Here is a 20,392-nt window from a genome sequence, read left to right as displayed (position 1 = left end):
TTTTGTATGTGTTTTAGTTACATATCACTCTATTGTATTATTGTAAATACTTTGGTACAGTAGTGTATGTATCATATCATGGTCAGTGTCACTGTAGATCTTTATATGTACATATGTGTAAAAATCATTCAGCTCTGAAACAGTCATTCCAAGCAAATAGAAGACACTTTTTGAATTTTGTAAACGAAGGTGAGATATGTTGTTTTCCTTTTTATTAGTATTTAAATATAAATTGGGTCATTTTTTGTTTCTTTTTGTGTGTGATCGTTCTGGCAGTTGGTTACAAACTCTTCAGCCATGCATCATGGGATGCTAGGTCTCTTGGAAGACTGTTGCTTGTGTCTGTGGGAAAACATCTTATTCTTGGAAATGAGTTTGGTCTGAATTTACTGCAAGCTGTTGCTTATTCAGTTCTACAAGTTTGTGTGGCACAAGCACCCTGAATTACAACACACTGTGAGAATGTGGAAATACTGTAAACTGTTTCAGATGTGCAGCTTGCAGGTCCAAATTGGCGCCTTTCTTGTCTCATTCTAAGAAGTGAGGCGAGCCATTCTTCCTGTTGGCTTTTTCTTGGTCATATCGTTAATAATATTTTGTGTGAACTTTCAAATATGAAGTTGTGTAATATCTCTCCTTATTGGCACGTTCCCCTGTTTATTGCCTCAGTTGTAAAGGGCTGGCCAGTGTTTGTGTCTGAAGACTTCATGAAGACTTCAGTGTGCATTGTTGTTGTGGGACTCAACACAAAAGTTTATCATTTAAATTGGGGCTTTCCTAATCTGCCTTTTTTTCACCTCAACTTATTTAATGCATGTTCTACCTTTTCTAAAGTCTTTTTTTTTTTTTTTTTAAGTATTTTTCTGTGTTTTGTTTGAGAAGTTTTCTGTGACATTTTGCCTTTTGTCATTGGCCTGTTGCCTTTGCATTTTCAGAGTTAGACTAGACCTGGATTATTTGGGAGTAGTAAACCAAGAACCAGATTAATATCTTGTCTGACAGCAAAATGATGCGTATGGGAAAGCTGATACTTATAACAGTTTATGTCTAGTTTCGGTCTTAAAAAAAAAAATTAAATAGTTTGGAGGTGGTTAATAGGACTTGTTTATAAAAACGTGCATAATTCAGTCTTTCAGCAAAGGCTGCAGTCACTTGCAGCCTATTGTGGACTGATTTCAGTTTATACAAGTGTCTTTCATTACTGTTCAAGGGACAAATGCCTGATCCTGCGTTTTCAGACTTGCTAAAGCGTATATCAAACTATTTGGCAAGCAAAATTTCTTTATTTAGTCAGCATAATTGTAAACACTAATGATTTTTAGGTCATTTTCTATGATTAGTGTCCTTCTGGAACAAATATCTAGAGGTGAAAGTATCTGTGAAGCAGGAAACAAAAACTTATTTGCATTCTCCCCTACCCTGGAGGCATCAGACTGAAATATTAAATGTTGTGGGTGTGTGACAGAATCTGAATGAAGTACAGTCTATATTTAGATTTCATTAAGTACATACAGAAATATAAACTTTCTCATTGCAATTTTGTCTAAAGTCTATGATGGATGCTTACTAAATGTGAAGAGCTATACAGCTTTTGAGAAACTTCGCTTCAGCCAGGAATTACAACAAAAAATCCCACATATTGTATCTCTTGGATCTAAATCAGTTTATTTCACATTGTGGCTCATATCCTAGGGGTGTGTGTACTTTGTGCTACATTGCTGCATTACACCGATCTGATAGAATATCAGAGATGCTGTTAATAGCGAGAAGTACCGTACTAAGAGAGTTTGTTGTATAATAAAAACATAAAAAAATTCATAATTTTCATCTTGTAAAAAGGGAGAAAACTGTATATAAGGCAATGCACCTCACTGCAAGATAAAAATAAGTGTGGTGGAAGAGGAGCAATAAAATACTGTACTTGTCTTTAGGTGGTGTTTCTCATGAAGACGTACAGTTGGGGCAGGTAGCAATCTTTGTAGCAATTTACAAACTTGGTCAACAGAAATTAAATATATGCAGAAAATAAGGTTTGTACATTCCCACTGAGATTGAAGAGATTCTCTTTTGTGCAGAAACTATGAAGCATGCTTAAATGATTTACAGTAATTTCATATGCTGTGTATTCAGAATGAGTATAATATTGTAAAAGCTCGTTCTGCAGAAATACCCCAAATTACGTAATCTATTAAAACCATCTGGTTTCAGGCACAAGAAGCTTCCAGTGTCATTTAAGCGAAAGAGAACAGGCATTTAGTATGAGACACACATTTGGTTGTTTTAGAGGTACTTGGAGGCATGGGTCTTGTATCACCGATGAGCATAGGAATGCCTGCTTCATTTCCTGCAAAAACATATGCATCCCAAAATAGGCAGGAGTGAGGAATAGCATAACATATTCCTGTACAACTGCAGTAAAGATGAGGTCAACTGCATTTTTATCATCTATGTCTGCATTTGGCACTTCAATTAAACATAGAAACTAATGACCTCATTAGATTCTTGAAAAGCAAATGGCATTAACATTGATAGTCTCCGTCTTTCTTAATAAGCCTTTCATGAAAAATAGGCCACAATGCAAACCATGCCTCAGTTAATGACCCACGACCTGAAGATGAACTCAGACATTAATAGAACCTATTAACAGTGTAAATGTAATAACTCAGTGGGACGATATAGTCCAGCAATTAATAAGTTCACATGAAGTTCAACAGAACAACGACAAAAAAAATCAGTTTATTCATCAGTATGGTCAAGGTTCAAATGAGATTCATTTCTGAATTTCTTGTGGATTATAAGAACCGTGAATTTCGCATGCGAAGCTAGCTGAAAAAAGCTAGCTATAAAGAATCTGTTCTTTCAGCTCTCCCTGTGATTGGAAAGGTCTTTGTTCTTCCACCTCTGGATTATCTATCAGGTGAGATTCACCTATAGTATAAAACCATATTATCCCGCCATGAATAGGAAAGTGTTGGAAGAGGCTGGTCACTTGAATAGTTCTTCCTATCTAACATTACCTGAGTAGCATGTGGGAGCAATGTATGTAGTAAAAGTCTGATTTATAGTATCACCGTGGATGATAATCAATGCCTAAAATTTCAGTACTGCTTAGGATATTGGGTTTGTATTTTATATTTCACAAGTACTTGTACATCTGTCTTTGTTCTGCTGATTCACTTATGTAACCTCACTGGGGGGAAGGAGGGAGAGGGAGTCGAGCATTATGGCGAGGTTTAACAGAGCTCAGACATTAAATCATATAGCTTTTATTGTCACATTATCTTTCATTTCAAAATAGGAATAGAGCAGATGTTTCTTGACTCCTGTATTCAGTCAGTAGGTCAGCACACATTTTAACAGAGCTCCATTGTTACATTACTTGGGTGGATGGTATGGTAATAACTGCTTGGGACTGAGGAGCATACTTCGTAGTCATTCTCACCCACGGCATGAATACCCGCAGTTTGCTCCTGCAGAATTTTGGCTCCTCTTCTTCCTTCCAGACTGCATAACTGAGGAGAGTTGAGGGGCCATGGCAAATGTGAAGACTCAAGAATGGCTTTCCAAATTTGAAAAATGTATACTTCTAACCTTTCTTTTGTGAAGGAAAAAAAAAAAATAATAATTAATTAAATAAATAAATTAAGTAATTAAATACTTCAAGCATTTGGGTCAAGGAAGAGTATTAGGATATGGGTACCGACTTCTGTAATCAGAAAAGTTTGTGTCACACCTTCTGGCTGAGGAAAATCATAGTTAACTGAATACTGGCTAGGAAATGATACTAAAGGCAAAGTATTACCTTTAATGCTTTCTGACATGGTAGGAAAAAGCAGCCTTGTTTTGGGATGGTGCAGAATAATAATACCTTCTAGTTTTTGCTGTTGGCTATGAATATGTAATAATGCAAAATCTGAAAGCTGTGAGAATCATCTCTGAGAAGTGGTTTGTACAACTTCTAGATTGTTTGAGGCATTTTCTTTAATCATCCTTTGCACGTTGCTACAGTTCCCGTCTGCTGCACCTGCACTGCCTCTGAAATGATGGGAAAATGGCATTCCCTTACCCCTTGAGGCAGGAATCCCAGTTATCTGTTCTGGAAGCATCCAAAAATATGGCAAACTGGGTAAACCAGAAACCTAAAGGGGATAACTGAAACTCTCTCTTTTGACACTCCGTAAGTTACCTTTTGCTTCAACATGTGAGCTATACTGTTCAGGCAGAGCAAGTTTTCACAAAGATTAAGTCTGTAGTTGTCACTGCAATTAAAGCTCAAATACAAATGCCTCAATTCCGTATCTGTGTGACCATCTGGGCTTGCACTGTTTTAAAGAATTTCAAGGTTGTAACTCAAGACCACAAAGCATTTGATATACCTTAACATTTTCATTAAAAGGGCACAGAGAATATGGGGATGAGATTTTTTTTTTTTTTTTTTTTTTTTGGTGAGCATTTTCTGTTTAGGATTATAGTAGACATTCTTCAATGATGCATCTTCAGAAGAATGTCTCATAAATGGCGCTAGAAAAGTTCACAATTGCTGTATATGTTGGCTTCATTTACACAACCCAAAATACTCATGTAAGAAATCCGTTTTTTTGCAATTAAATGAAGCTGTCTAACAATATTCTTGTATTCAAATGGAGATCCAGTTTATTTTGAGTTTAATGAGTTTCATACCTTTTTATTTCCAAGTACATTTTCCTTGTTTTTTTACACCCCACACTTGCAATAACTCAGTGTAACATTCATATATACGATGGGGTCAGCAAGTCGGCTTCAGGCTGAAATGTGTAGGTGCTCACCAACAGCGAGATGTGGACTGCTTGCATTTTACCTCTGTAGGAACCTCTGGAATAGAGGCACCCATCACATAGAAAGCAAATTCATTGTCTGGAAGCAACCAATTCTGAATGTGCTGGGACATCTGCATGAGAAACAGTAATATTTTCTGTGTGCCTGGATACAGATTGCTTTGGATCTCAGGTTCCCTGTTCTGGAGACTTTTTTGGGGAACTCTGCTGTTTCTGCGTTGAAAACTAAAGGGTACAATACAGTTTTCTGTATATTAAACTAAACTGGTATTTAATATATAGGTTGCTTTATATTTTTTTTATTATTTTATTCAGTTGTATATATTCTATTTTGCTTCCAAGATAGTAAAATAGTTGATGTGTGAGTATCACATCAGAGAATGACTTATTTCTAATCCGTGAGATCTTTAAACCCTAAAAATAAGTTTGTCCAGTTTTTGATATTTAAAAAAATACCTTGGTGTATTTTCATCATGAATGTTCTTGCTTTTTAGCTGGAATGCGATAGGCTGGTGAGAGTCAATGCACAGAAACATCTAACTGTAGGCTTCTTCGCAGCAACCTTGCAGACTGTAGAGCCTTTGAAAATGCAGTCAATGCAGTCATTAGTCGTCTCTCGGGCGGTAACAACTATTTAATTCAATATTTTAATTGACCTAATTTCATTTATTTTTCCTAGCTTGTAGCCACACAATGTAGGTTGAGTCTTGCTGGGTTCTTCTTGACCTTGCTCTGTTGCTGGTGGCTGTCTGAGCTCTCTGTTGCCCTGTCTAGCTTCTCTGCAGCTAGCCTGTCTTTAGAAGGTTTGGCAGCCCACAACTGAAAGTTACTTGATAGTCCTTTTTATGCCTTGTAAGGTGGCCTATTTTTTCCTCAACTTTCTTGACTTTGCTAAGCTCAGGAGGGAAAGAAACTTGACTGTCACTCAAGTCGACAGGACAGATTCTGAATATAATAGTGCTCTTGAATATAATAGTGCTCTTCTTCTGAAGGCACGTTTCAGTATTAAAACATTTCCACGTAAGCAATAATCTTTTTAGAAGCTAGCAGAAGCTCTTGAATTTTCAGTAATGTGATCGTGGAAAAATAACTTGACCTTCATATTTCTTTCCTTGAATTTTCCTTCTGGGAATATAGCGTGCTCTAATGAACATGGAAAAAGGCAAGTGTCAGAGGATGCCAGCAGCAGCTAAAGTTTTGCTGCAGGAATGCAGCTTGTGGTTGCATTCGAAGAGATTTGCAATCAAACACATTATTTTTTTTTTTTGTTCCATTAGTGGAAGTGCTCATGCACAGCCATAGTCTTCAAAACAGTGTGGAAAATTTATATGGAGTAGGTAATTCTTCTTGGGTTCATCTATTTGTGTGTGATGTTCTTTCCAAGTTATCACACCACAACTAGTGATTAAGTGCTAAGCAGCCATGTAAGGATTTGGCTGTGCTCAAAAATCTCATGCTGAGGTGAAGTGGGCTCTCCGGAGCTAACTCAGAATCCCAGAAAGAGTCTGTATGTCTCAGTGTTACGGGGGTTTGATGTTTTTCAAACCATAACTCAGGCTGTGCAGGAATGACACAAATGAAAACACAAAATACCTGTTGTTAAAATATTAGAAGAGTTTGCTAACCAACTTCTGGGAACAAACTAGGCTACCTAGTAACCTCAATAACCTCAAATTTTATACCTCAGATGTATACTTCATAGGAATAATTTGGAACAATAAATTCATATCTATTACAGGCTTTTGGGAATTTGATAATCCATTCCAAAAAGGAATAAAATTGAAAATGTTTCATAAAAGTCAGACGTTACTATAATGCCAGATCATCATACATCTCTAGTGATCATACCAATGTATGCACAGGTTTGTAAGAGAACCAAAATGAGTGTAATGCACACAGGATTAAGGATAATCAGGACTGCAGCTAAGGGAGCAGTCTGATCCACTGGTAAGAATGACTGCAGAGCTGTGCAGCTCCTCTTCCACACTCCTTGCACACTTGGACAGTTTAAATCCTTAGTAGCAAGGAAATCTGAGTGGAGTTTGGTTTTCCATGTGATGAGGTGCTTGTGGAGAACAGAGATACCCCTAGTCAGGCAGACAGCTGGGGTTACAGTTTACTGTAGGTGCCCTGTGATAACCTGTGCTGACCCACGAATCAGAAGCCCTATTTAAAGCAGACAAAATAACATATTTGTGGAGAATTTTGATGTGTAAATTCTATACAAACTTAATATTGTTGGAAGACTGTGGGGCTCAAAGTTAAATTGTGAAGAAGGTATATTGGTAGGAAAAATATTTGCATCCCAAGGCAAATAAAACCATAGGCAGGGGTCTCACAGGAAAATTGCTAGCATTTTTCTCTTAATGCTTTAATTAATCTCAAAGAAAAACCATTCATAAAAAGCATAAATCTAGCAGGATTGATTTTTTTAAACCGTGTACATTTTCCACAGGATGCATTACAATTTGTAGAACAACTCTTAACAATTGTTATAAAGTGTACTGTGTTCTGCCTTGATAAAGTAAGTGGAAAAACCTATCTGAAGAAATGTTTTCAGAAGGGACAGGAGATTAAGATGGCTTTCAGAATGTTGTACAGAAGAAATTTTCAACTCAATATGTCTTGTTCAAGAGATGTAGATTAGAGAGATTTATCTGTCAAGCCATAAAGGAAATCAATGTATCTAGAGTGCTGTTTATTAAATATCAGATAAGTTCTTAGTTAATGAATATTTTGTGAACCCTGAACATTAAACAGAAGTTCTTAACAGCAGGTGGCTTTCTTTAAACAAATGTAAATTTTGTAGCCTTAAATATTACGTTATATGGTGGGGATATGTTTTTAAATATAGACAGGTTTGAAAGCGACAGGACGTGTACACGAAAGAAAAAAAAGAAGTTATAGTTGTCAAACTGTCTCAATTCAATTAGTTGGGATGAAATGCTTCCCTTCAAGTTGTCTTCTTTTGTCGAGAATGTATCTTGAACCTGTTAAAGATCCCAGCCAGTCTTTTATTTAAGGATGTTACGTGTTCCCTTGTTACTGGTTGCAATGCCATGTGGTTCATCAGTTGGCATTAGTCTCACTGTTGTTTACCTCAGCCACTTGGCTTAAGTTATATTGTGGAACTTATTACAAATATGAAGATGTAACGGTGTAATTGGACACAGATGTGTGCCAGCTTGCTCTTTTCTAAAGCATATTTTAAGGCATTTCATGAGACATAGCACTTTAAAGAAGAAATTAAAAAAAAAAAATCCACTGCTTTTTGTTTCTTATAAAGGTGATCTCCAGAAGAGTCAGTTATTCATATCGGTGCTGAATAATACTTCGGAGATTTCAAAATGAAATCACTCTTATTTGGTCTAGTGTGTGCACACACAAGAGTTGAACTGTGTGTTAGAGCTGATAGTTTCAGTGCTGTGAGCGACTTCGCAGTTCCGTAATTATTTGTTGTTGTTCCAGTGTCTGCCTGGGCTTTGAAAAACTGACTTTTTGGAGACTTGGCCTGAATGCCACAATGTAAATGGACTTTCCTTGAAGTATTGGGATGTATATTTGGGTACTGGAGTACTGACTTTGTGAGATGTGAACTTTGCAGCAACAAATGAGAATGAATGTATGGGCAGGTGGAACATGAAGAGTTCATCTTGGGTTTAGGAGGTGGCTTGCCCTGTATGCACTGCAAGTTATAGAGAAGTTCATGCGCTGATGGGTTATGGGCAAACACTGTATTGATGGGCAGTTGAAATTGTTGGTATTAAATTTGATTACCATAGCCACAGTTTTTCATCTTGTAATTTTCTATTAAGATTCTTGAAAATAACAGTGGTTTAGCTATGACTTCAGATCTATTGTGATGATTTTTGTTTAAGAACTTGCACTGAATTTATTTTTTTCTGACAACAGTTAGAAGTTTCCCTGGGAAAGTGCTAGTATAATGTTTTTGGTATTATTTTTGTGTCATGTGAATCGTTTTGGTCAAGTTTGTGTGTGTGTGAGTATGTATGTGTGTATACGGGAAGAGTTTTAAAGAGTCTAACCCAACCCTTTTTCTAATTCTTTAGGGAAACCATCTGGAATCACCGAGTCAGGTTTCTTGAAGACAGAGTCCTGAGCTCCTGGACATCTTTCACCATTTGGAATGCTGGCAAGCAAGGCAAGAAGCTCTACAGAAGCTTGTCACCAGCTAATCGGAAAAAGGTAAGGGTAGGTAAAATCTGTACAAAATTGTTTTCTTCTCCGTCATGTGCCTCCTTGCTTCTTCCAACAAAATGTATTGACATTGTCATAAAATATTACAAATCCAAAGTACTATAAATCAGAAAAAAAAAAAAAAAAAAACATACACAATACTCTCAACAGATTTATTCTTTTAAAATGCTGTACGACATTATCCAGAGTGGATGGTGTCTGTGTAGTGCTGTGTAAGCGCTCTTGTTCCTGCTTGCTGGTGACTAAGTGCAGTAATAGCTTAGACACTCTATAGCACTGCTTATGGCTGCTCTTGTGTAATTAACTGTTGCAGTAGCCAAGTACCTCAGGTGAATTGAGTAACTATTTATTTGGATGGTATAATACTAGACTACTTTGTCTAAGATTATTCATACATGTATTATACTGGCCCGGTTCCTGAGTGGATACGGCATAGGTCTATGTCAGATGCTGAGCAATCTGGTTTGTATTATGATGAGCATTAGAACTTAACTCACTTTTGAAAAGCTTGATTGTTTAAAAATAGGGGTGGGGTGTGGGGGGAACAGGCGAGTAGACTGTTGTACATGAGTAATCCAGTTTACAATCAATTGAAAACGTGGAGGTCACTTAGAGTTGGTGATGGGGGATCTTTCTCAGGAGAGGTTTGTCTGAGAGTTTATACCTTAATTTTTATAGCTATTTCTTTTGTGCAATAGCTTTTTTGTTAGATAAAGGCATTAGGGCTAATGTCAAATGGCTGTTTCTTATAAAGAGCCACAGAACATTCATTTTATTACCAAATGTGTTTTCCTTTCTTAAAAATATGGATGGGAAGACAGAATGACAAATATATATATATAAAAACTTGATTTATATGCTTGCAGACAGACCACACACATGTAAAAAGAAAATAGAGGAAATTTGTATACCCATAGTTGAAATTACTGAATAAAAATGGGAAACACTTGCACAGGAAACATGCAACACAGTAATTGAACGTGAATTTCCAGCTTGATATTCCAGTGCCATCCTTTTTTCATTGCCATCATGTGGGAGTGGGTGAACTGTACTTAAGTTCTTTTCAGTACCTAAAGGGGGCTTTTAAAAATATGGAGAGTGACTCTTTGCTCAGTCAGATAATGACAGGATGAGGGGGAATGGTTTTAAACTAGGAGAAGGGAGGTTTAGATGAGAGGTTAGGAGGGTGGTGAGACACTGTAGCAGGTTGCCCAGAGAAGCTGTGGATGCCCCATTCCTGGAGGTGCTCAGAACCAGGTTAGATGAGGCCCTGAACTAGTGGGTGGCATCCCTGCCCATGGCAGGGGGTTGGAACTGGGTGATCTTTAAGGTCCCTTCCAATCCGAGCTGTTTTATGATGAACTGTAGGAAGTAAGATGAAATGGTATGTGTCTCCAATCAGTTACTTTATTCAAACAGAACAGAACTGTCCATAAAATGTTTTGAGTTATCTCGGTCATGCAGTGCAGTGTGTACATGACAGGGGGTGGTGGTGGTGTGTTTATCAAAACATTCTATTTTGCTATTAGCTTGCAGAGCACTTTGTGAACTCTTCTGATTTACTAACAACCGTTGCACTTTTCTATTAAATTATAATAATTGGGAAATAAATTCTATGGGAGGAGATGGTAGCCTATCTGCTAATGCTGCGCAAGTAGTGATTTATGAGATGTTAAAGAGAAAACAGACTAGATTGTTTTTGTAGCAGTGTCTCACTGTCTTACGTATTGTTTTTTTGTGCCAAGCCAAAACAGAGATTGACATTAAGATAGAACAACTCTCTAGCTTTGGGTTACTTTTGCCACCTACTTTAGTAGATGACTCATTTAGGACCTCACATCCTGTTCAGCAAACACAACAATAATTTGAAGATAGAGAGATGATTAAAAGGGCAAGAGAAAAATGATTGTGTTTTTTTGGTGCTGTTTAACTCCTGAAGAACCAAACTTACCTCTCCTTTGGTGAGGAACAACCTTAATTCCCCAGTTTGCAAGAACTGACGGTGTGGTTCTAATTAAATGAATTTGACATTCTTTCCAGCTGACCTTTAGATAACGTTTGCTTTGGCAATGTTGCAGGCCATGATACTATTTTGCTTCTGTCAAGGTTATAATTACACATACTCCAGAATGCTTTAGTTTGATATTGTAATATTGCATTGAACATTAACTCATTAATTACTGGATATTACACCAGACGCGTTTAGCAAGCTTACGTGCCAGTTGCAGTTACACATGCCAAATATGACTAATTTTGTCAATGTACTGCAAAAAACTGCCGCTTAAATGTAGTCATGGCCTGACCCTTAATAACTTGTATAGAGTAATTAAACTCTATGCAGTAAGTCTGGCATGTTTTCTGAAGTATTCAAAGGCTTTCTTGACAATCAACAAAGATAAATAGCTTCAGAAAGTGACTCAAATCATCCTCAAGGAGATTAGGGTTCTGTCCTTTGGATAGCTAACTTCTGATGGAATGAGTGTTGTCTGTAGTGATGAAAACACTTTTAATTTGTTTTATGTTGTTGTTCAGGCTCCTTACAATATCGCCATTGTAACTTCCTAACTTCTATGAAAGCAAGATCCCAAGCCTACACACCTCAGACAGAAGTAAAGCTTAAATGATACCCTGAGGTTTCATAGTAAGTCACTGGCAGAAGACTGTATAAAGACATTCCAATATCTCACTTCTCCAAATGCTAATCAAAGAATTATGCTGCTGCAGTTTCAGGAGATAAATTCATAAATTTGCAGCAGGTAATTCATTCATAGAAGTTTTTATTTTAAATTAATATCAGTAGAAAGAGGTTAGTTAAACTCCATGTTATGCTTTTTCTCAAAAATCCTTCAGGTGTTTTGGGACTAATCCTCAACTCTTGCCAAGTTTAAAATCCTGTATGAGTAAAGCTGGTAAATAGTTGTTGCTTCATCCTTTCCAGCCCTAAAAAAAACAATGACATACTTGCCCTGTCACAACCTTTAAAGATTTAAATCTTAAAAGATTTAAAAACAAGATTTAATCTTTCAGATACTCTGTTAATTATGAGAATGAAAGAGTTCCAAAACCTAGCCAGCAGGTGGAGGGAGGTGATTTTCCCCCTCTACTCCACCCTTCTGAGACCTCATCTGGAGCCCTGCATTCAGCTCTGGGGCCCCCAGCACAAGGACAGGGACCTGCTGGAGCAGGGCCAGAGGAAGGCCATGAGGATGCTCAGAGGGCTGGAACACCTCTCCTGTGAAGAAAAGCTGAGAAAGCTGGGGTTAAAGGTTCTAGGGAGACCTTATAGTAGCCTTCTAGTACCTAAAGGGGGCTACAAGGAGGCTGGGGAAGGCCTCTTTGTCAGGGAGTGTAGTGACATGACAAGGTGTCCTATTTCATTTCAGTTGGTTTTATACTTTAAGCCAGTTTAGACTCTTGAAAATTTCACTTTTGCTCTGTTTCACTGTTACTACATCCTTTTACTGAGATTCAGGATCTCATTAGAAGATCACAAGACTGATTTCACTGGGAATGTAGGATTTTTTCCTAAATTGTCAGTAAGTACCTATGTAAAGTGTGGGACACATATTCCTAAAAAAATAAAACAAAGAGAGCATACATTTCTAGTATTTTTACATTCCCGTAAACAAAGCAATTATATTTCTTATTCTGACTGGGTTTTTGTGGGCTGTTTGAAAAATATGAACATGTTGCATGCTGGACAACATTGTTTCTAAGAAAACAAAATTTTGGTAATTCTGGGAAGCAGCAGTCTTTGTTTGTTCATACTCACTAACAAATTATTACTTCAGTCTGTTTGGAAAACAGTCTGAATTTGAATTATGACTATGTCAGAAGAGAAAAGGACACCTAAGTTGTATTCTGTCTCTTCCTTTAGACATCTGTATGGTGAATAGTAAAATAGTGCTTTGTCTCCGAAGAGTTCAGGCTAATATCCAACACTCAGTATTTTTGCTAAACACTAAAACAGGGAAAAAAAATTACTCAACTACTAGCGGTTTTTTTATGAATTAATTACCAGGATCTCAGTATTCTTAGGGAAATTCTGTTTCCTGGCTGTCCCCTTCTTGATTCACACAGTTGACAGTGGTTCAGTATTAGCATTTCTGCAAGACTGAAGTCGAACAGACCTTTTTTTGTTTAAAACACATCCGTCTTGTCTATAATTTGCAGCTGAAGATGGAAACCAAATGTTTTTGGGATGCTACATATGCCTGAAGGGTTTCTGAGCTGTCTTGTCTGCTCTTTTATTCTCCATCAAACTTTAGCTAAAAGGAGAACTTCAGCATTAACATTTTGTGTCATTTCCGATAGCTGAAAATAGTGCTCAAGTAGCTAACAGAAAAGGAGGGGAAAAGGGCAAAATAAGCATCAGCTAATTAGTGGCATGGAAACAGTACTAGTACACATCCAGCCCATGAAGTTTCTCTATGACAACCCCATGTGCCAGTGGCAAACTTGAAAGCTTCAAGAAAGTGTTTTGTTCGCCCTTTTTCCTAGCTCATTAACCATTTAAAACCATCTGTATTGTTGCATGTTAGTTTCTCTTTACCTTTTTCTAGTTTATCCAGAGCAACACCACTAAGCCACGTACTTGATGCTAACCCACAAAACACTAAATGTTTAAGTTGGGTAACATTTTGACTGAAGAATATGAATGGCAGTATGAGGGACGGAAGTGGGAACATACAAAAGCAAAGAAACAAATCAAGGGAAGAATATCACACTCACCTTTACTGTGGAGCAAAAAATAGATTGACAGTGTAAAAGCCAGTTTAGAGAGCTCTCAGAAGAAAAGGGGAGAAATGAAATTTAAAAGTCTCAGTTTAGTCTAGATATAAGGCACCCTAAAATGCAGCCTTGATTGTCATTTTGGACTACAGAGAATTCCTCATGCTGAAATATGGCAGGGAAATCTTTCTGCTGCTTCCATGCTTGAAGGTGCATTTTTTGGACTTCCTCTTTTGTCAGTGTGGATTGTGAGGCATGCATACGTAAAAACCTGATGCTATTACTAAGTTATCTGTCCCAGAGAAATTAGAGACTTGCAAGTAGTTCCCACGCAACTGTCTAAAGGCAGTTGTATGTTGTCTATAGTAAGGGAAATTTTGTACATACTTGGAGGCTAATTTTGCATGTTGGAGTCCGGCATGAATATTCTCTTCAGTAACTTTGGTAGGTACATGTGTAAAGACAGAAGATAACACTATTTTTGATGGTGTAGTGTTTTTAAATTGATTCATGAAATGCATGCTTGTAATTTAAAGAGATACACAGCTTCGGTGCATATCAGCCCCCTGATACTAAAAATCACTCAGTGTCTGAGAGCTGCTTGCTAGCTTTGTGGTTCCCCTTGTGGCATACTGAAGATGTTCCAGGCTCTGCGTGTCCCTTGTTCTGTTTGTCATTAGTTGTATCTATTTAAACTTACATTATAATGCTTTCCAGTACTTTGTTTTGACATGAATGGCCAAAATTGATTTAACTGTTGCAGAAATGTATATTAATGCACTTCCGAGGCTTTACACAAGTATGAATGAAAGAATTATAAATAGTAGAATTGGGAGGGTCATTAGAAGTTTAAAATGCAAGAAAGACTGAGTGAGCAGTAGGAGACATGAAGAGAGTGCAGTAGGGAAGATCTGCTCAGATAAGATTTGCTAGAGAGCTTTCAGACTGTCTTCTTTATAGATAAATTTTATGAGACAATCTGATGCAGTCAGGAAGGAGAAGATACTATGTGCAAATGACCATGTATCAAGAGAGTTGTCCAGTGTTTCTAACATGGTCTACTAAGATGCTCACTCTCCCTTGTAAAACTTGCCTCTCGTACCCTGCCAACTACAGCTGTGACACGTCTGCAGAATTTGCTGTGATTAGGTTTCCTTGCTCTCTGTAAATGATCAGTATAGACTTAAAGGCGTAACACAGGTAAAAAATAAGATGTGGGAGTAAAATCCTATGAAGATCATTTATCATAAGAGGACGTTATTAGGCTGATTAAAATCTTTCAGTTTTTCCATTAAAAAAATCTGAATGCAATGGGAATTTTAAGGAAACATTCCTTCAGTAGACGACAGGGCAGTAAACAAACCAAGTGTGAAACAATTAAATCTTGTATGATAGTAACACAGCTCAAACAGCTAGCTAATTACAGTCACATTCTAAGCCCACTCTTAGAATCATAGAATCATAGAATATCCTGAGTTGGAAGGGACCCTTAAGGATCATCAAGACTTGTTAGGTTGTACATTTGGAGTAGGATTAATGTCCTGCCCACTAATCTCCCTTTACCATGGGGAGGTCTGATAGTCCAAGCCTGTGTGTCCCTGCACACAGCTGCTGTGTTTATTAAAAAGAACCAGCCAGAGACGGGCTTTTATCTTCCTCAACTGTGTCTTCCCGTGGCAGGGATTTGAGTAAATATCTTATCTTTTGGGCCATATAAACTTTCTCTTATGAGGGAGAAAACTATTTCTCCTTTTCCCGTACTCCATCGTTAATGTACGTTGAGATCCATATTTATAAAAATTACTTACAGTAATTATGTAGCTTGTGTATAACATAGATAGCACTGTCTTCCAGTTTTCAGCTGAGAAATACTAGGCTTTTTTGTTGTTGTTTTGGAATTGTACAGATTGTCATTAAAGTGATGTTTAAAGCAAAAGTATGTAAACATGAGTATTTCCTTAAAACTGAAGTGTGATCTGAGGATTCGGCAAGCTTCAGTGGTGTCACATTGTCAGCTGCATTGCAAAAGAGCTGTTTTGCTAGGAGGAGGAAAAAGAAAACAGCTTGAGACTGCTTTATAGCTTTCTAATTCATAGTTTCCTCCCTACAAGACAGTAGCTCATGTATGGATAGATGGTCTTCATAAAAGATGCAAGATAGGAGCCCAGTAATGCTAGAAAATAAATAGGCAACTCTGGGCTAAGCCTAATAATTCAACGTAAATAGCTCGTATAAGCCTGATGCCTTGAGTTTTCCTTATTGGATAAACAACCATGTGCAAGTCCTGTATTTATCTCCAGACATAGATTTTCCTTAATTGGAAAATAAATAGTGTGTGGCAGAAAAAAAGTCGTCTTGCATTTTGGCCACCCACATGGTGTAGTCTGGCAGAAAAATTGCCCATTCAAGTCTGACCTGTTTTTATAGTACTGTAGATATCAGATTTAAGCTGGCTGGTTCCATTGAAAATTATATGCGGAGATATCTTAGCAGTAACTCCAAAAAAGGTTTGAGTCAGCCCTGTCTTCCAAGAGATGTTTGTCACAGACTTACCTGTCTGAGCCTTTTTTCCACTCGGTTGCTGTCAGCAGGAGTTTCGTATGGTGGATTGTGTGGGGCTGGGTGCTTGGCATGCCAAGACAGAGTGCGTAATTTTCTACACATGTAGACTGATGGCACAGCATGAGATTAATACTGCAATTAATATCTGGTTTTGGTTCTCTAGCACCATTCATGCTAAGAAGAAATCTGCCTACCAGTGAAGGTTTCATGTTAAATGTATAGTAACATCCTGAAGGTGTGGAGCGCGATACTTTCCAGCACAGATCTTACAGCTGAATTCTGTTGCTAACATTAAAGTGTAGGTAGCATTTCACTTTACCTTCTATCAAAAGTTGTTTTCCTTTTTTAAATGACCTATAGGTGTGTAAGCAGCTGAAAATACAGGCTCAGTTATTGGAAGATTATCATCAGACAGTATTTATATCCTGAACTTTGCTCAGTTGTCACTGAAAGCACATCCTTTTAGAACTGCTAAGTTTTGTTCAGAATTATTTTGTTCAGACAGCTTCTAGGACAGTAAGACATTACTGGCGGACCTGAGTTTGGCAGAGTACTAGAGGATTGTCAAGGTGGTTAACGGACTGAGAGGTATAACTAACAAACCAGCTAAGTAACCCTCTTTATACCAGGTTTTCCGCCTGCTGGCCTTCATATACCTAAGTATCTCTATACATGTAGATGTGTGTATATTTGTATATATAAAAAAGACATGAAGAGGAAATCTTGGAATGTAGTTTATTATGCTCAGTTCTTGCTCATCTACAGTCCATACCATCTGATGTTTCAACTACAATAAACTGTAATGGTGGTCAGGGAAAACAGAATGAGGAATGTGAAGTGTATTAATTGATCCAAGCACAGGGGGAAAAAAAGAAATAAGAAAGATCTCAGTTCTTTGTCTTTGTGCATGAAGGAGTTGTTTGTGATTATTACTGCCTAACCCAGCCTGCATCAGTCAGAGACCTTGTACAATGTCTCTGAACTTCTGGTCCTTCCCTGAATTCCCTTTCGTTTCTTCAGTTACTCATATAGCCCCAAAGTGAAAATTTAATATTTCCTTAATGTTCCTTTCTTTATTTCTTGTGGTGCCTGTTTTCAAGCAGTGTACTTTCCAAGTATGAATGTCTACCTCTAAGGGAGTATTCCCTGGTAGTTCCAGGGACTGTTCTTGCCCACTCTCTGCTCCTTAGCTCTGTTTTCCACACTGAAGACACGTGGAACCCAGTTTTGTTCCTATTCAGCTTTGCCACTGGGCTGTACAGATGGTTCTCTCTGTTGGGAGTGAAATACCAATGAGGAATGCAAAAGTTCAGCATTGTGACACTAATGCTCTTGTGTCAGTGCTCCCCTCTGCTCAAACAGAACGAAGTCACTTTAGGTAAACAAAAATTATCATAATCAAAGGAGGAAAATAGGAGAGAGATGTATGTAGATACTGAAAGCAAGCCAGCCTTTTGCAGCTTTCTCTAATTTAATAAATTAATAAACAGCTGTTGGGCTTTTCAAATTTTCTCAATGTTAAGTGTTGTTAATCAATTTTTAATGCAGCAATTAAAAAGATAGGAAAACTGCACTCCAGCTATCACCAGAACAATTGATTTCTGCAAGACCTTAAATACCTTAACTGTTCTGCTTCAGTGTAAAAGTTCTGCATAGACAATAGAAATAAATCCAGTGTTAGCCAGAGGAAAACTTAACTACATTTATTTTAAAAAGCCTCCCGAAATGTTACTGACAACTTAATGGTTCAAAAATGAGGACACTGTGTATTTTGGATTGCAGGCATTTACTATGCTTGCGTATTTATGAGGAACAAAAACTAAAAAAATCTGAAATATTTGGCAACTAAGGCTATAAATAATGCTTCCATAGCTACAGTAAGAATAACCAAAACACAGCAGCAACTATATTAATTATTTAAGCAAGAAATTTGCCAAAATTTTCAGTTGAAAAAACTCCCAAACCATGCTCACGATTAAGGATGTTGACAGTGATCTAAGTGTATCTGTGTGAAGTACCCATTCGCATTTAGAGAATTCTGCTGTTCCAGGGGTAAAGTAGGAATTCCCAGACTTGGTGTGTTATGGCCTAGAATGGAGGCTGGTATCACCAGAGGATCCGTAGCAGCACTGCCGTGCAGGAGGCATCCCATGGAGGTTATGTGCTGGGACTGGGCAGAAAGAGGAATGTTTGTTCCTCGTGTGTTCCTCCACGTGAGTGAGGAGACCAGTCTCTGTTTGTTTGTATTTACTCAGCATGTCACTGAGGATGAAGTTAATGATCTCATAGATATTTTCTCTTGCACAGTAACTTATGCCACCTGTTTTCATGTTCACAAAACCATAATGTGCTCATAGCCAACTGCAGACGCTGCGTATCTCATTAAGGAATACATGGAAAGGACTTAATATATTTTTAAGCTCCACGGGAGGACCATGGTGCATTGCTCTGTTCGTGGTGTTCATTCACATGCCCTTAGCAATACATGGATGTGCTATAGGCGAAATAAATGCTGGCAGCAAAGAATGGTATGAAAGTGTTCTGCTTCTCTTTTGCCAGGTAACTGCATTTTGTGATGTTGACGAAAAGAAAATAACAAGAGGATTCTATACTTTTGAAGAATCTGAGGTTAGTTACAAGTACTTTTGCATTAATTACTGTGATCTGAAATCATTCTCAAAAATGTGATGAAAGAATATCACAAATTTTAAATATTGTAATAACTCATTTTGGTAAGGGGGCTCTGACTAGGAATTAGAGGTGAGGAGGCTTTGTCTGCCTAGGAGACTAGATAGCTGGGGATTCATACTGGAGTGTGAGCTGTGGAACCAGAGCCCCTGCCTGTGTTCGTCACAGGAATAATACCACCGCCTCATCTGGCAGGGGGACAGAAGAACTCTCACTGAGTACTGTTGTTTCAGATAAGATATTAAACCAGCATGAAGTGTGATTATTTGGGAATATGTTTTATACAGATGCCTCTAGACCCCACAGGAAAGAACAAGTAGGCATGGGTTAGAGGAGTTACTGAAGCAAACTTCTTATCCTATTGAAGACAAAAAAAATAGAAGGAAGGAATACAATTTCACAGATCTCCATGTTCTACTGTTAACAAATTATGTTAATAAAAAGCATTATGGCAAGTCTCTTCAAAACAGGTCAGCTTCCAGGTCTAAGCAGACAGGCAGGTGTACATCACGTTAACTGAAGTCAGCTCAGAAGAACACGTGTATATTACTGCAGCAGTAGTTAGTGAGTCAGTATTCCCGGTCAAAATTCTCAACTTGATTGCTTTCATGCAGCTGAAAGCACTCATTAGCTTCCCAGTATAGAATTTGACTTTACCTCTAACCTCTGAAAAGGTTCTGATGATGGGGTAAAGCACGGCCTTCTCTGACAGTTTGTCTTTTAGGTGGGAGTGGAACTTGACTCATGATGGACTAAAGTCTAATGACTAAAATAAAGTTTCAGTGGTTAATTGTAACCTATCTGTATATTGTAGTCGTACTGTACCTGAATAAGACATGAACTGATAGGCTCCTTTGTAGCCTAAAATTGTAGAAGTTTTTTATTCCGTGGAGAAGAATGATATTTAGATAGCAATAAAAAAAACATATAGAAGAAAAAAAAAAAAGTTGTCTTGTTGCAGTATTAATTTCGTGGTAGCAATTAGCTCCAAGATCTGGAGTAAAGTTTCATCCAGATTCAGTCCCTAGAAAAGTCGGTGAAAAGACAGTTCTGTTTCACTGGGCATTGGGTCAGGTCCTGGGAGCGCGGTCTTCCGAGAGCGCGATTTGACGTTGTAGCTTGGCCAGTCTGACTGCAGGGGTGGTCTGACTTTGCTCGCTGGCCTCAGCCACACTCTCCCACTGCTTTGTTTATACTGGGTCTAGCAATTTTGTGGATAAAGGATAAGTTGATTCAGTTAGCTGATCTGGCAGAAAAGAAACCCTGAAATAAGAAGTTTTCCAGCAAGTTATCTTGTGAATCAAATTACCCTGAGGTTGCATGATCCTTGTATCTGATGGGAGTAGGCCTGTTGGAAGGGCAGGGGGAAAGGAGGGGCA

At 37.8% G+C, this 20,392-nt stretch overlaps 1 protein-coding gene across 2 annotated transcripts in view; it reads left to right on the top strand.

Annotated features, from left to right (window-relative positions):
* B3GNTL1 (UDP-GlcNAc:betaGal beta-1,3-N-acetylglucosaminyltransferase like 1) overlaps positions 1 to 20,392 on the top strand; it is a 124,212-nt gene that overhangs the window by 95,136 nt on the left and 8,684 nt on the right. For both annotated transcript variants that reach the window (XM_084492637.1, XM_084492636.1), the window contains exons 9-10: positions 8,885 to 9,020; positions 18,885 to 18,953. In XM_084492637.1, coding sequence (XP_084348763.1) covers positions 8,885 to 9,020; positions 18,885 to 18,953 — 205 coding nt within the window. The remainder of the gene's footprint in view (positions 1 to 8,884; positions 9,021 to 18,884; positions 18,954 to 20,392) is intronic.

The sequence above is a fragment of the Aythya ferina genome, assembly GCF_964211825.1.
Source record: "Aythya ferina genome assembly, chromosome: 18".
Taxonomy (NCBI): domain Eukaryota; kingdom Metazoa; phylum Chordata; class Aves; order Anseriformes; family Anatidae; genus Aythya; species Aythya ferina.
The sequence above is the reverse complement of the archived record's forward strand: the minus strand, read 5'-3'. Positions and strand labels throughout refer to the sequence as shown.